Below are 16,152 nucleotides of genomic sequence, written 5' to 3' on the forward strand. Positions count from 1 at the left end.
CATCCTATATTTCTCTGTCCCCTCTTCCTCATATATGCAAGCACCCAGGCTGCTTGCTGCCCAGGCTGCTTGCTGCTTTGCCTGGGACATGCGTGTCTGCACTCTGCAGCTGGCCAGGAATTACCACACTGGACAAACATGGTTCTACCCACTGATATTGGCCCATGGGAAGTGATACGAAGCAGCATGAGGCTGAAGTAATTTTCTGTCTCTTCCGTCCATGGTGTGCTGTCTCCGACCACACTGTGATGTTCAGCATGCCCTGCCAGCACCTAGTTCTTGCACTTCTGGCCTCTACAGGTGGGAGAGAATCTATGGAAGTGGTTCGGAAAACCCAGGCCATGGTGCTTTGCCATGGCAGGTGCAATGGTCAGGGGTTAGGGTGAACTGCCGTGGATACTCCTGCAAAGAAAGCTGCAGGTGGCGCCTTTGCTCTGTGCCCTGTCTGCTCTCTCTCCCCTCACAGGAGAGTGATGGACAAAAAAGAAAGACTCAGCTTGGAGTTTGTGAGCCACATTTCCCTGTGATCCAACCAGCTGACCTTGTCTCTCCTGGAGTTCTCTGCACTTTCTTTAGCTCTAGGTGGTTCCCGGTGATGGCAGCCATCTGGCTATCCACGAGGCCAAAGGTGAGTCGTCTTCAGCTGTCCCTGGCCACTTGTTGATGACTTCCTGCTCCCCCTGGGGCCCAGGGACTACAATTGTCTGCCCTCACAGCAGTGGCTTCTCTTAAGTGTCAATGTCCTTTGAGGATGTATCTGTGTACTTCACCAAGACAGAACGGAAGCTTCTAGATCTCAGCCAAAGGCTCCTGTACAAGCATGTAATGCTGGAGAACTATGGGCACTTAGTGTCTCTGGGTAGGTGTACCCTGTTCACTCCCAGTTGTGCCACTTGCATGACTCTGGGGCTCCCCTTCCCTGCCTTTGCCTCCCCCCAGCGTCCCATCTTCATGATACTGTGGACAGAGCCAGTCCTGTCAAGTAAAAGGCAAAGCCAGGATTTGTAGGCTTGGGGCACTAAGTACACACTTCCAGCAAGCCAAGGAGGAAGCCTTGAGAATGCACTAGCCTTTGCCACTCAGCCAGTCCAGCATGCTCAGGAGCTTGCCCTGGCTGTTGTCTTTCCAGAATCTTCCCTGCTGCTGCCCAGGGTTGACGCAGTTCTGCTCCCTTGCCTCTCTGATGCCCTACATATCCCACCCCAGGAGTCTCACCCCATGGGAGATCAGCTTCTCCCTCCAGCTACCTCCTGACCCTCAATGGGCAGCTCTGGGGTTCCAGGGAAAGTTCTAGAATGTTCAGATGAACGTGCTGGTGAAGCAAGAAGCTTCAGTTTTGAGGGCTCCTTGTTCTTTGAATCTTGATGTGCCATGAGCCCAGTTCCCTTCACAGCCCCCACCACAGCCCTTCTCTGGCCTTCTCCCTGCAGCCGAAGCAGTGCAGCACCTGCCTGAGATTGCCTGTGTCTGCCCCTGCGTGCCCTGTGCTTCCTTACGTGCCTCTTTTTGCCTCTTCATGAGACTTGTGCAGGAGTCCTTTCTAGAGACTTCTTCATTCCCCACTACTGTGTGTTCAGGAGTGACTCTCCGTTCTTAGTCACAGAGATCCTGACCTGCTTTGTTTCCACACACAGGATTTGTCTTCCGTAAGCCTCACCTGGTGTCACAGCTGGAGTGAGGAGAGAGGCCCTGGGTGGCAGAGACCCGCCGGATGCAGACCACCTCAGGATCGCAGGCAGGTGAGTGACAGGTGCTCATAGGCTCATCTCAGTCTAGCAGAGAAAATAGCAGTGAAGGAGGGGGACTCAGTCGCTTTGGAAGGCAGATGTCAGTGTCCTCAAGCATCTCCGTGGTAACGTCCAGTGAAGGGCAATTTGCTCTCCTCCCCTTCCCCTACCAGCTCAGCCCTGTGCCCTGTGTCGGCCAGCTGCCTACTCCGCAGAGACCCAGGGAGGGGTGGCACTGTCCCCACAGGTGACAAGGGAGCAAGCAACACGGCCGAGCCTTCTGGAAGAAACTTCCCAGAGACGGGCCTTCGGGCTGGCACGTTGGTTGGCTCCGGTAGTAAGACCGCCTGCACAGCACAGTGACAGTACCACCCAGAGAGGCCCCCGGGGCTCAGGGCTGCCCGTGGCTCCGAGGCCCCAGTCCCCAAAGGGCCCCGAAAAGCGCTACTTGTGCCAGCAGTGCGGCAAGAGCTTCACGCGCCGCTCCAACCTCATCAAGCACAGGGGGATACACAGCGGTGAGAAGCCGTTCGCGTGCGCTGGATGTGGCAACCTGTTCCGGCGCAGCTTCGCGGTGATGGAGCACGCACCCATCCACAGCGGAGAGCAGCCCTATTATGTGTGCCCCGATTGTGGCAAGACCTTCAGCCGCAGCTCCAACCTCATCCAGCACCAGTGCACACACAGCGGTAGCAAGCCCTACGCCTGCCGCCAGTGCAACAAGGCCTTCAAGGGTGTGTCGCAGCTCATCCACCACCGTGGCCACCGTGGCGACAGGCTCTTCGCGTGCGGCCTGTTCGGCAAGGCCTTCCGCGGTTGCTCGGGCCTCAGCCAGCACCTGCGGACGCACAGCAGCTAGAAGTGCGGAAAGTCCTCCGCGCCAACCTCTTCAAGCACCAGGCGGTGCACAGCAGGCCGCTGGCCCTGCGAAGGCCAGGTCTGCGCCCAGGGTGCGGTGGCCTCTTGCGGGCGCGGCCCGGACACGGCCCAGGCAACGACAGTAGGCAGTCCCGCGCGTGTGGGCGTTGTGGTGCGGTTCTAGCAGACACGGCGCACTTGATCTGCCATGGCGTACCTCTGGCAGCGAGCTCTCTGAAACACTCATCAACCCCACTCCACCAGTGCCTAAAGCCTCAAGTTTTTCTGGCCCTCTGCTGTGGCTGGGGAGCGGCAGGGGGAAAGCAGCATGGGTTTGGAATTTGCTTTAAATGGGCCTGGAATAGAATCTGCGCAACAGAAATTCTGGATTTGCCGGGCATTTCTTAAGAAAATTAGAGATTTGATTGCTTTGAAGGTTCTCTTATTCAGGGTTAATGTCCATTGAAAACAGGTTTTGGCCATATGAGACTGTCAGGGAATGACTTCTTAAACAAAAGTCTGCCCCTCCTCCCCCTCCCCACCAGACCTCAGGCAAGAGGGAGGGGACAGCCTCAGATGCTATGCGTTTTGCGTGTGCTCACAAGCCTGGTGCCCTAGTCCTGTGAAGCCAGGGCAAGCCCCTTCAAAGGGCACTTGATGGAAGCCTGCAGGGCTGTTTCAACAAGCGAGCTCGTGGCTGCTGCCAGGTCCTGTCCCACCCCACCTATACTGTCCCCGGAGCTAGGGTTGGGACTTGTGTCCCTTGGTGTTCTCAGCCAGCCACCTTGTTTCAGCTGTCTCCACTCCCAGGGGAAGGGGTTATAGCACGTGCACAAGACGGGCAGGGGTGAGGGTAGCAGAGCCCCCCCTACCCTGTAGGGTTGCGGAGGAGGACCCTGTGGTTTCCATGCCAGGACACTGCTTAGCACTCCAGTCACTAAGACAGCTGCAGAAATTACACACACACACACACCACACATCTGTTCACATCCATACACACAGAAGCACAATTTCTATACCTACCTAGCTATGCTTTGCACCTAAAATCAGAGTCTACAAAGTTATAGATCTTTGTTGACTTGCTTTTTGTCTCCTTTGGTATACCCCCATCTCCTTGCCCTCGGATTGCCTTCTTGTCTGGCAACCTGCACCTGCCTGCGCTGCTAGGCTTTGTGTTTTCCATGCCATGTGATGGTAGTAAGGACACATACATAGAACATACATGGAACCCCAGCTTCAGTGCACAGTGCACCCTGGCCTTACCTGGAAGTAAGCCAGAGTATCTGCCATTGCTTAAGTGGGATGGGTACCAGCAGCAAGAAGCTGTGGGCATTGGCTGTAGCCTCATGTGCCCATGTCTACTTTCATTGCTCTGGCAGGCAGATGACCTGATTGGCACAAGTTAGAGCATCCTCAACTTTTACTGTGCCATGACTCTTCTGCTGCGATGGCCTTCACTGGTTCTTGCGCGGGAGCCCACTCTTTTTCACAGAAGCACCTTTGTTCCCCAACCCCAGAATCTGCCCCTGAAGATGACTCCCAGCAGGGGAGGACTCAGACAGGTGGTTCTGGCAGAAGGTGGTTCTGCCAAGGAGATGTGCTGGGGCCTTGCTTGCAGTGGATCCCGTTACTTCAAGAAGCACCTGCTCTCAGGCTCTGACCTGGGTGAATGGCATCCGTAGCAGCAGCAGCATGTCTGTTGTTGGCCAGTTCCCAATCAGTCAAATCTACACTTTGCTACAGGATGTTATGGGGAGCATTTTCTTTTAGGTGTAGCAGTCAGCTATGCCACATGAGCAGAGTGTCCTTTGCGTGGAGTACACATCAACCACCTGGCAAAGGACATTTAGGTTTGCTTTCTATGGTGCCTTAAGATTGGCCTCCCTTGCTTTCGCTATGCAGCAAGCTGGGATGCTGACTCACAGCTGCTTTTCCGCAGCTGTGTGGATTGTCAAAGCTTTAGGCTATTAGAAAAAGTCATGCTTGCTGCTCTCCCGTCTTGCCCCCATACTCCCATCCTCCCCAGTGATAACTTGCTTAGATGCCACACTTGGACACCTTCGCCTTTGGACCAGCTGGCCTTTGGGACTCTAGACACTTAGCAAAAGCTGTGTAAAGGCTGTGGCAGTGTCTGGAGTAACTGCTGAATTGGCCTGACTGAATGCATCAGAAAGGGTCATTGGGTCGGAAAGGAGCTACAAGCTTTGGCCTTGAAATGAGCTCTCTAGTGGGAAAGAGCTATGTTGAGGATTTAAACTACACAGATAGGTAGTTGGGCCCAGATACGGAAGGTGGGCTGCTCAAGTGTGCATGTATCTCCTGAAAATCACAGGCTGACATGCAGGTGTTTTTGTCTCCAGCTTTCGGGCAATGTGGCAGTGACCACACGGCCATGGTGAGTGCTCTGCAGAAGACAGCATTCTGAACCAGAAGTGGAGTGAGAGATCCCAGCAGTGAGGGGACAGAGAAGGGCTGGCTTTGGGACAGGTTGGGAAAGAAAGAGGAATATGGCGTGTGTTCAGCAAAGGCCGAAGGGTTGCTCTTGGACAGTTTCAGGTGAGGAGGTCACAGAACAGCTGTGGGTGGAGCCTGGGGTGCCCCATGTGGAAAAGCAGGAAGCCAGCAACTCTGAGCAATGCCCAGGAGTACCCACTTTCCATGGTTTTTGTAACTGCGCAAATGTGTCTGGGATATCACAAAATAGCATCCCTCCAGGATCCCTGATCCTCAAAGCAATGCAGTGCCTCCTTTGAAGTTCAAGAAAACTGCACTTTATCTGTCTACCACCTGGGAGCATTCAGCTGGGAAACAAAGGCTAACTGCAGCTTTGAGGTGACTGATTTGTTTCTTTCTCTGACAGCCTCATGGAGGTATAAAGAGTATGCAATAGACTCTATACCTTTATGTGTACAATTGTGTGGCTTTGGACATCCATGTACTGCTGTGGTCATGACAGTGAACATAGCCACCTCCCCCAGAAGTGGCCTCTGCTCCCAGTAATTCCTCCCTACTGCCCCTCCCTGGCCCCCAATCTACACACCCTATGCTTTGCTGCTTTAGCTTAATTTGCACTTTCTAGAATTCTGTGTCAGTGGATTCATATAGTGGATGTCTGACCTTTCAGCATAATAGTAGCACATGAATACTGTACAGTTATTGCTGAGTAGTGTCCCATCAGATGCATGGGCCACATTGTGGATACTGTTGCTAGACATTGGGGTTTTTTGTCATGGTATATAGAATGCTATGAATATTAGCGTACAAGTTTTTGTGTTGATGTGTATTCATCTCTTGGCAGTTTATAGTTAGGAATGCAGTTGCTATTCTCTAAAGACATTGCACCACTTGGTGCAATGGTGGTCCCAGTTTCTCCAACTCTGCTCATTGTCCATCATTTTCATTTTAGCTATCCTGGTAAGTGTGAGTTGAGATCCTATCCTGGTTTTCAATTGCCTGCTGACTAATGACGTTGAGCATCGTATCATGTGCTCGTTGGTTGTGTATGTAATCTTGTTTGATAAAGTGTCTGTTCCAGCTGCTTGCTCATTTTTTATTATGTGTTTTGTCTTATTAGCAAATTTGAAGAATTACAGGCACAACCATTATTGTTTTTCAAACGTCCTCTTGCAAATATTTTCTGCCTTTCCATTATAGCAGTGTGTTGTGAAGAAGAGAAGTTGTTTTGCCTTGATAAAGTTCAAATGATGGATTTGAATATTTTTAGTTCTTTTTATGTTATGGTTGAGAAAGTGTGCAAAACTCAAGTCACTATGATTTCTCATTCTACGCTTTTTCATGTAAGTTTTATAGTTTTTCTCTTATACTTACAGTTATGATTCATGTTATGTATGGCATGATGCAGATGTATAGTTTATTTTTGCTATATAGATACCCACTTTTCACAGTACTCTTTGTTGAAAAGATGATCTTCTTTCTACTTTTTGAACTCTTCATGGCACCGTATTGATTATGTGCGAAAGTCCTGCCCCTTAAGAGGATAATTTTAGGAGGTGGCACCTCTGGGAATTAATTCAGTTTGTACAATGTCATGAGAGAGGAGCTCTCAGTATGGGAATGGTGCCATTATAAGAAGAAGAAACACCAGAGCTTTCTCTGCCCACCAAGTGAGGCTTTAGCAAGAATGCAGTCATGTACCAGAAGAGAGTTCTTCCTTCAGAAAACATGTGCCAGAAGCTGGACTGCTCAGCCACCAAAACTGGGAGAAATCATCTCTGCTATTTGTACTGCCCTACTGTGGAATCTCCTTGCTACAGCGCACGCAGTCGAAGGCAGTCTGCACGTGTTTATGCCACGTGACTCTCTTGACTACTTAGTCTTGCACTAAGTCTTGAAATCAGGTAATTGTGAGTTTTCCATTAGTCTGCTTGTTGACGATTTTTTGCTTGTTCTAAGTTTACTGCATTTGTGTGGAAGTTTGGAAACACTTTTCCAGGTTCTAGGAAGAAAGTCACCTACTGCAATTGGGGTTGTAGTGATTCTACATCATTTTTGACTTCATAACAATATTGAGCCTTCCAGCCCTCCCACAGACATGGTACATGGCTCCATGTTGGTGGACCTGGAATCCCTCTCAGCAATGGCTTGCATTTTAGGTGTCAGGGTCTTCTGCACAGGTTGTTGATTTTGAAACTGTGGTCTCAACCATCCCTAGGAATATTAATTTGTTCCTATGATGGGGGGCTGCAGATCATATTTGACAATAGGCTCAATAATAATAATTGTGTATCCCTGCATGATGGTTCTGGGGACTAATTATTATTCCCAGAGATTCTTTAAGGCTTACGACAGATAAAGCAAAATCAAAACAAGGGAAATAAGAAAATAATTTTGAGGGGTTTTTTTCCCAATGAAAATTTCCTCAATGTCCTTTCCTTTCATATTCTAGCTGATGAAGTGGCAAAAATGTGAGAACATGCAAGCAAACAAAGGGCAGGGAGAGAAGGACACTGAAGGAGAGGAGAAGCAGAGCAACTCTGTGGTAGAGAAATGTTTGGCTCAAAGGTGTTTTAGGAAAGGTTGCTGTGGTGGTGCAGTGACTTAAGCCACTGCCTACAACACCAGTATCTCACTTGGGAACATGGGTCCAACTCCCAGCTGCTCTTCTTCCCAGCCAAGTCCCACTAATAGACCTGAGAAAACAGTAGAAAATTCTCTAAATACTGGGGGCCCTGCATTTGTTAAAGATCCAAATGAAGACCTGGGCTCCTGGCTTCATCTTGGCCTAAGTCTGGCCATTATAGGCGTTTAGTGAGCGAACTAGAGACTGAAACATATTCAGTCTCCTCTTCTCTTTTCTCTTCTCTTCTCTCCTCTCCTCTCCTCCCCTCTCCTCTCCTTTCCTCTTTTTTCCTCTTCTCTCTCTGATTTTCAAAATAAATCTTAAAAGGGGAAGAAGGGGCTGTGGCATGGTGGTATATCAGGCTAATCCTCCACCTGCAGTGTTGGCATTCCATATGAATGCCAGCTCGTGTCCCAGCTACTCCACTTCTGATCCAGTTCCCTGCTTATGGCCTGGGAAAGTAGCAGAGGATGGCCTATAGCCTTGGAACCCCTGCCACCCATGGGGAGACCCAGTGGAGGCTTCTGGTTCCTGGGTTTGGACCAGCTGAACTCCAACCATTACGGCCATTTGGGGAGTGAACCAGCGGATGGAAGGTGTGTGTATGTGTGTGTCCCCTCTCTATATAAAAGTCTGCCTTTCAAATAAAATGATAAATATTTTAAAAATAGAAGTTATCGTTGAAGCATGTAGCCATTTTAAAATGTATAGAACCCGGTTGTATATAAACTAATAATTGAAATGTCAATGAAGAAGTCACAGGATGTGGTTCAAAACTTGCATTTTTTTAACATATTGGTTACTCAATACCATGTCAATTAATTCCATAATGGTATAAATTGTTACTGATGTTATGTCGGGGCTTTTAATTGATCAGGATGATACTCTGCCAGCTCTACCTTCAGACCAGAGATGGTCTCCCCAAGAAACCATTGAACTTAACTGGACAACAAGATGCTGGACTTTATGCTTGGTAGATGGTTGCAATGAAAGAATCTCAACTGAATTTGAACTGTGGTAATGCAACAAGGTGGAGGAATCCACCATGGGGGGAGGGTTTGGGGAGGGGTGGGGGGAATTCCAGTGTCTATAAAACTGTGTCACATAATGCAATGCAATCAATAAAAAGAAAAAAAATAGAAGTTATCTTGGCTTGAGGACCAAGCACAGCATACAAGTCAAGAAACTGGTCACAGTTTATTGACTATGCTAGATTAATTAACGAGAAGTATGATTCTTTGCTTGAGATTTCTGGGGAATTCTGCAGGTGACTTTCTGGCTCTGGTTCAGTAGCATCTCTCTGAGCAGTTTCACCTTACCTCATAATCACAGCAAAGGTATAACCATTACTTAGACTTGCAAGTATGGACAGAGGAAGGGGCAAGGCCAGAGTCCTGAGTCTCCACTTAGCTTCACCCAAGAAGTTTCTATAAGGATCCAAGAAGGGTCTCTGTAGCCAGAAGCAGCTCTCATGGTCATCCTTAGCTACAGGAGAGGCTGTGAGAGCAGACCTAGGACGTCAGGGCCCTGAGGCCAGGCCCACTGTTGCCCAGAGCAACATTGGAATGACGCAGCAAGCCCAGAGAGAGAACTTTGTAAGTCACAGAGTATGTGGCAAGCCCAACTCCAAGCATGAGGAAGTTGACAGGAAACTCAGATAACAGGCCAAGGACCTGGTTTAAGCCACCTAGATCCAAGGCCAACCTCCAAGACCCATCCTCCAAGACCCATCCTCCAAGACAGCGAGCACTTAGCATACTTGTATCAGAAGGAATTAGCCTGGTAAATATCACTCCAGCTTACCATTGCCATAGCAACCTATAGACATAATCAGATTTGGAGAAAAGGGGGAAGATTCCTTAATTCTCAGAAGTCACTGTCCCTTTCATGCAAATAATGTGCATTTGCCAAAGCCCATGAGAAAAGAACAGAAGCCTCACACGGCACTGCTCTATGGCCACCCCTGCTCCTTACTGCTTTTGTTAATAAAACCCTCACGTTCACGTCCATGATTTGTGACTGATTTTTCTCTTTCCCTTTCCAAAGTTATGGGCTTCTCTGAGGCCACAGTGGCTCTCATGGGCCTCCTGGCTGTCCATACCTGCAGGAGCATCCGTGGGATGCCAGAAAGCAGTACGTGGGCTCCTTCATGTTCCTCAAGGTCTCCCAACTCCAGCCAACCCCAAAGCTGCTGACTGAACTCTGGTCCAATTTCCCACCTTTGTCCATTTAGAGATGACTCCATGAGTTTAACAGATAAAATCACCTCGAAGTAAATCTGATGCTCTGAAAGGGATTGTACAAAACAAGATAAACTGGTAAGCCCTGCTTGGGGTCTAGGTTCTTAGCTGCTGGTCCTTTCAGATACTCTGCGCCTCCATTTCCAGCTGCCACATTGGGCTGCACACTGGAGGCAGTGAAGAGCACAAAGGAATATCTGAACTCATTGCAGAGGGAGGAGGGTAGTAAGGCATCCAGCCCTGCAGGACTCCCAGGGCTCAAAAAACAAGAGCTGTGGCCCCTCCTCCCATCACTGTGATCCTCAGATGGTCTGCAGTTTACAGGTGAGCACACAGGGGGCCAGACCACAGAGTAATTTCAGCTGCTCATGGAGCAGCCAGTGGGGGACTAGGGAATGTTGTCACCATCAAGTCCACCCCCACTGCCTGCTGAGTGCCCTCTATCCCAGGAAAGGCTAAGGCTGCCTCACTCTGGCTCAGTAAGAAGGCAAGCGGGCTCCCCAGGACAGCTGAGCTGTTGCCCTGGGCTGTGCTGCCAGGCTCCTGGACAGAAATGCCAGCATCACAGCTGTCCCCAGGGCTGCGGTCCTAAAACCTGTGCTCAGCCCTCTGCCTTCTGACCTGCTCCTGCTGCCTGGCTGCAAGTCTCACCCCCCACCAGGAAAAGCTGCATCTTCTTTGCCCGAGGGCTGCCCTGGACTCTAGTATGGCCTCAAGGGGGCATCTGTCAAGTCAGCTGGAAGGTGAAAGCAGGTACCAGCATCCCCGCTAGCTGGAGAGACCTAGACCCAGGGTGTAGGGTTGGGGAAGTTGCATAGAGGGACAGAGTGAGCCCCTCTTGGCCTCCCTGACCCTTGGGTAGACAAATCCAAAAATCTAAATCTCTACCTCTATCTCTTTCTCTTACCCCTCCTCCATCCGCCCTCCCACTTGCTCCTTCCCTCCCTTTCAAATAAGCAAATAAAGGAATTCTCAATAATGTGAAATCCACAAATATGAGGGGCCTTTGAGTTCATGGAAGATGTATACTGTTGGGGGAAAAAGGCATGGATTTCAATTTATTGATTTGGAGAGAGAGAGAGAGAGAGAATGTCTTCTAGCTGCTAGTTCCCTCCCCCAATTGCCTGCAACAGCTGGCCACTAAGAGCCTAGCATGAATTCAGGTCTTCCGGGACCTGAGCCCTTGAGCCATCCGCTGCTGCCTCACAGGGTGTGCATTGGCAGGAAGCTGAATGGGAACTAGAACTGGGACTTGAACCTAGGCACTCTGATAGGAGCTGGAGTTTTTCCAAGTTGTGTATTCACTGCTGTAGGCTTTCAACTTTCAAACCAAAGGAAACTTATCATATAATGTCTTTTTTCACAAACTTTTTGAAGTGCCCCTTTGTACCTAGTTTTTGGCTGAATACCAGTGTTGCTGTGATTGTGAAGGTATTTTTACATGAGGTTGACTTTCTATGCACACAGTTAGATGGGTCATAGTGAATTGGAATCCTCAGAGCCCTACAAGTTCTCTATTTCCATCCATCAGAGACAACCATGCTCCCAAGATGCCTCTGTGTTTGATCCAGAACCAGGAAATGGGAGAAGCTATACAGATATACAGATATGAAGGTCCATGTGAAGTTTATGGAGGGGCCATAAACTTCCCAGATGACTTCATACATGCACAGGCACCACCCCTACCTCATAAAGGAGGCTGGGAACAGGGAGAGCTATCTTTGTCATGGACCACGGCTCGGGGTGCACTCAGGAGGGATACTGGCGAACACGTGCTTGCTCTGTCACTGTTGAAGAAGCCCTGTCTACTTGGGTGCCTCACAATGTCTCCACTGAGAATATCTATGTCTGTGAGACACTTGAATCTGATTAAGAAATTAATATGCTATGCAGCCGGCATTATGGCTCAGCGGGTTGAGCCTGTGCTACTGGCATCTCACATGGATGTCTGTGCAAGACCTGGCTGCTCCGTTTCCAATCCAGCTCCCTGCTGATGCACTCAAGGAAGCAGCAAAAGATGACTCAGATGTTCTGGTCTCTGCACCCATGTGTGAGACCCAGATGGGAGGACTGAATATTCCTATGCCCACTGAAGACCTAGAGAGAAAAGATGGAGCCCCCCGCAGAGGACTCCCACTGCCGCATTAGCTCTTCCTGGGCCTCCAACTTCCCAGTTCACACTGCAGGATTCCAGCCCTAACTCATTTCCTTAAAATCTCTCAATCTCTCACTCTCTCCCTCTCTCTCTCCCCCTCCCTCCCCCCTACACACACACACACACACACACACACACACACACACACACACACAAGCACACAGGCATTTGAAAGGAAATGCAATAAAACACTAATTGATTTGGGTGCAGAAATTCTGAAAGCCATGGAAAGCTTTTTCATGATCCACATTTTTCATGAATTTCTGGAAGATTATCTTGTGTGAGTGTGCGTGTGTGTGTAACGTGAGGACTCTGACAAGCACATTGTTAATTCAGTAAATGCAAACATGGCAGAAACATAGTACAACATGTAAAGGAAAAATCACTAGACATGAAGAAACATCCCTATAAATGCCGATTGCAATAGAATACCTTAACATGGGTCTGGCACAGTAGCCTAGTGGTTAAAGTCCTTACCTTGCATGTGCCGGGATCCCATATAGACATCAGTTCATGTCCCAGCTGTTCCACTTCCCTTCCAGCTCCCTGCTTGTGGCCTGGGAAAGCAGTAGAGGACGGCCCAAAGTCTTGGGACCCTGCACCCGTGTGGGAGACCTGGAAGAAGCTCCTGGCTTCAAATCTGCTCAGCTCTGGCCACTACAGCCACTTGGAGATTAAACCAGTGGATGGAAGATCTTTCTCTCTGTGTCTCACCTTCTGTCTGTAAACTTGATGCTCCAATAAAAATAAATAAATCTTTTTTAAAAATATGTTAACATAATTACAGAATTTTTGGACAGATGTCATAGGCAAAAAGACAAGTAAAAATATAAATGAGCTAAACAGTACAGAAATTCATCCCAGTTTTACAGGCTACATCTTAAGGAGTGTAGAGTGTTAGAAGAAGTATTATAATTCATGCAATTGAGCTTGGTTATGCTTTGACTCATGTCCCATTCCCCCCTAAATGCACCTCAGACCATGACCTTGCTCAGAGACAGAATTTTGCAGCCCAGCTGACACCTTGACCATGGCGTCTGGCCTCCAGAACTGGGGTACAAGCCACTGTGGTGGCATTTTGTGACAGCAGCCCTTAGCAAATTCGTGAAGCCCCACACATAAGCATTCACTCAAAACGCTATCATTTTAGGCAATACATCATCTGATAAAGAAAAGCAAAATGGTAAGCTTTCGCTAAAGCAAAAGCAAGAAGAGCGGTTGACAGCAAGCACTGTCAAGTTTGCACTTAAAAATCGCAGACTTTGAATGCCTTGGCATTCAATAAAGACAATCACAACAGAGTAAATTAGAAAGAGAAGAACAAAACAAAACAGAAATCAGACAGATGGAATTAAACAATGAAAAGTTAATTTAATGAAGCAAAACATTTTTTAAAAGGAGACAGAACATGGGAAAATATTTTTCTAAAAAATCAATAAATCGGTCTCTCACAATTCTTATTAAGGATCGAAAAACCATACATAACTATGAAGGAGAAAGGAGACGTCACTACAGATGCTAAAGAAGCTAAAAGAATTATGCTAATATATTTGAATACCCTGCAAGATGTTAACTATAAAACAACTCTTTTTTTTTTTAAGATGGATTTGTTTGTTTGAAAAGGCATAGTTTTAGAGAAAAAGCAAGAGACAAAGAGAGACCTTCTGTCTGCTCGTTCATTCCCACATATGCACAATAGCGAGGGGTGGGCTGGCTGAAGCCAGAAGCCAGGAGCTTCATCCAGGTCTCCCAAGTGGGTGACAGAGGGCCATCTTGGGCCCTCTTGGGCCATCTTCTGCTGCTTTCCCCAGGCCATTAGCAAGGATTTAGGACTTGATCCAGAGCACATATACAATCTCAGCACCACAGGGGGTGGAATAACTTGCTATGCCACACTACCCCGCTAAAATAAGTGCTAAACAGCCAAGTGTTGGGGTTGGCGTCATGACACAGAGGGTTCAGCCAGTGCCTGCAACACTGGCGTCCCATGCTGAAGCGGCAGCTCCAGCCCTGAATGCTCTGCTTCCAGTTCCCCTCCCTGCTGATTCACCTGCGGAAGCAGCGCCTGATGTCCCAAGTATTTGTTCCTGGCTTCTAGTTCAGTCCTCTGGAAAGTGAAATGGTGAATGGAAGATCTCTGTCTTTGTCTCTCTGTCACTCTGCCTTTCAAATAAATAAATTACATATAGCAATAAATCTTTTAAACAGCATCAATAACAAAAGTGTTTACGATTTTTAAAATAAGTGGTATCTGGTAAGATTCCATTTACACAAAAGTATTAGTCAGGGATCCGGCAGGATAGCCTAGTGGCTAAATCCTTTCCTTGCAACTGTCGACATCCTATATGGGTGCCGGTTTGCATCCCAGCAGCTCCACTTCCCATCCAGCTCCCTGCCTGTGGCCTGGGAAAGCAGTCGAGGACGGCCCAAAGCCTTGGGACCCTGCACCCATGTCGGAGACCTAGAAGAAGCTCCTGGCTCTTGGCTTCGGATTGGCTCAGCACTGGCCGTTGTGGCCACTTGGGGGATGAACCAGTGGATGGAAGATTTTTCTGTCTCTCCTCTCTGTAAATCTGCCTTTCCAATAAAAATAAATAAATCTTTTTTAAAAAACATTAGTCAATGTGTGGGATGCATATAAATATGTGGTGTGTGTATGTGTTGCATAGGAGTTATGTGGGTAGCATACACGTGTGTGTGTTTCTAAAGGTGTGTGCAGGAATGTGGGGGGGAGTGGGGAGTTGTAAGTGTGTGTGTGAATATTGATGTGCTGTGATCTGTTTATATCCCCTGAATTCCTGTGTTAAAACCTAATCACCAAAGTGATGGTCTGAGGAGGTGGAACCAGTGGGAGGTGACAGGGTCATGAGGACACAACACGTATGGGAATTAATGTCTCTGTACAACATGCCCCAGGAAGCTAGCTGGTCCCTTTTACCATATGAACACACCACACAAAGGCAGCATCCACAAAGAGCAGGTCCTCAGCAGACACTGAACCTACCAGAACCTTCATCTTGCACTTTTAGCCTCTAGCACTATAAAAAATAAATGTGTGTTGTTTGAAAGCCACCAGGGAGTGGGGTTCTAGCCTACCAGTTTAGCTGCCAGTTTAAAGGCTTGTGTCTCATATCAGAGGCTCGGGGCCCTATGGCTGGCTGGCCCCTGACCCCAGTTTCCTCGGAAACAGCAGGTGATGGCTCAAGCACTTGCCTTCCTGCCACTCACACGGGACAGCTGGATTGAGCTCCTAGTTGCTGGGCTCAGTTCAACTCACCTCTAGTCACTGAAAGCACTGAAGCAGTGAACCAGCACATGACAGAGCTCTGTCTCTTTTTGTTTTGATGTAAAAGCCACCTGGTCAATGGCTTTTTGTTGTGGTAGCCAGCACACACTAAGGTGAAATGCAAATAACACTTTCCAGATCCTCATCCAAGCTGGTTCATTTAGGAAAGGTTGATCGCCACTTTAAAAGGCAAATTCAGGTGTGTGTCAAAAAGAATCTAAGTGCAGGGATGCCTGGGGGACAGGGGAAGGAGGGAGGGAATTTCTCTGTGTATGTGGTGGGGGTAGTGTTCGGGTGTATTGCATGAGCGTGTGTGTGTGATTGTAAAGCATGACTGACTCTGAGAGGGAGTGTATCGCTTCTCAACTTTACAGCTAAAATGAAGTGCGGAGAGAATGTGTAGCTGTGTGTGGGGACACCTCCGTGTGGAGGAAGGGCTTGTGTGTGTAAGGATCCCTCTGTGTGTGGTTGGGGGGTCCTGTGTGTGTACAGTGATGTCTCTGTGTGTCTGTGAAGAGTTCCTCTGTGCTTGTGTGTATATGTGTGTGGGGGTTCCTCTGTGTATGCGTCTGTCTGTACGTGTGTGTAAGGATTCTCTTTGTGTATGTGTGTATGTGTATGTAGGAGCTCCTCTGTGCACCCATGTGCATAGGGATTCGTCTGTGTATAAGTGTGTGTAGGTGTGTGTAGGGGTTTCTCCGTGTGTGTCTCTGTGCATGTAGTGGTTCCTCTGTGTGCAACTGTGTATGTGTGTGCAGGGGCTCCTCTGTGTGTGTGTTTGTGTAGCGATTCCTCTGTGTGTATGT

At 48.4% G+C, this 16,152-nt stretch overlaps 1 protein-coding gene across 1 annotated transcript; it reads left to right on the forward strand.

Moving 5' to 3' along the window:
- The first annotated feature begins 738 nt into the window (after window positions 1-738).
- ZFP92 (ZFP92 zinc finger protein) lies at window positions 739-5,010 on the forward strand. The gene is given in 4 exon segments (XM_058659184.1): window positions 739-859; window positions 1,901-2,599; window positions 2,602-2,727; window positions 4,946-5,010. Coding segments are annotated over 4 exon segments (1,011 nt in total).
- The last annotated feature ends 11,142 nt before the right edge of the window (window positions 5,011-16,152 follow it).

Source organism: Ochotona princeps, chromosome X (assembly GCF_030435755.1).
Source record: "Ochotona princeps isolate mOchPri1 chromosome X, mOchPri1.hap1, whole genome shotgun sequence".
Classification (NCBI taxonomy): Eukaryota; Metazoa; Chordata; class Mammalia; order Lagomorpha; family Ochotonidae; genus Ochotona; species Ochotona princeps.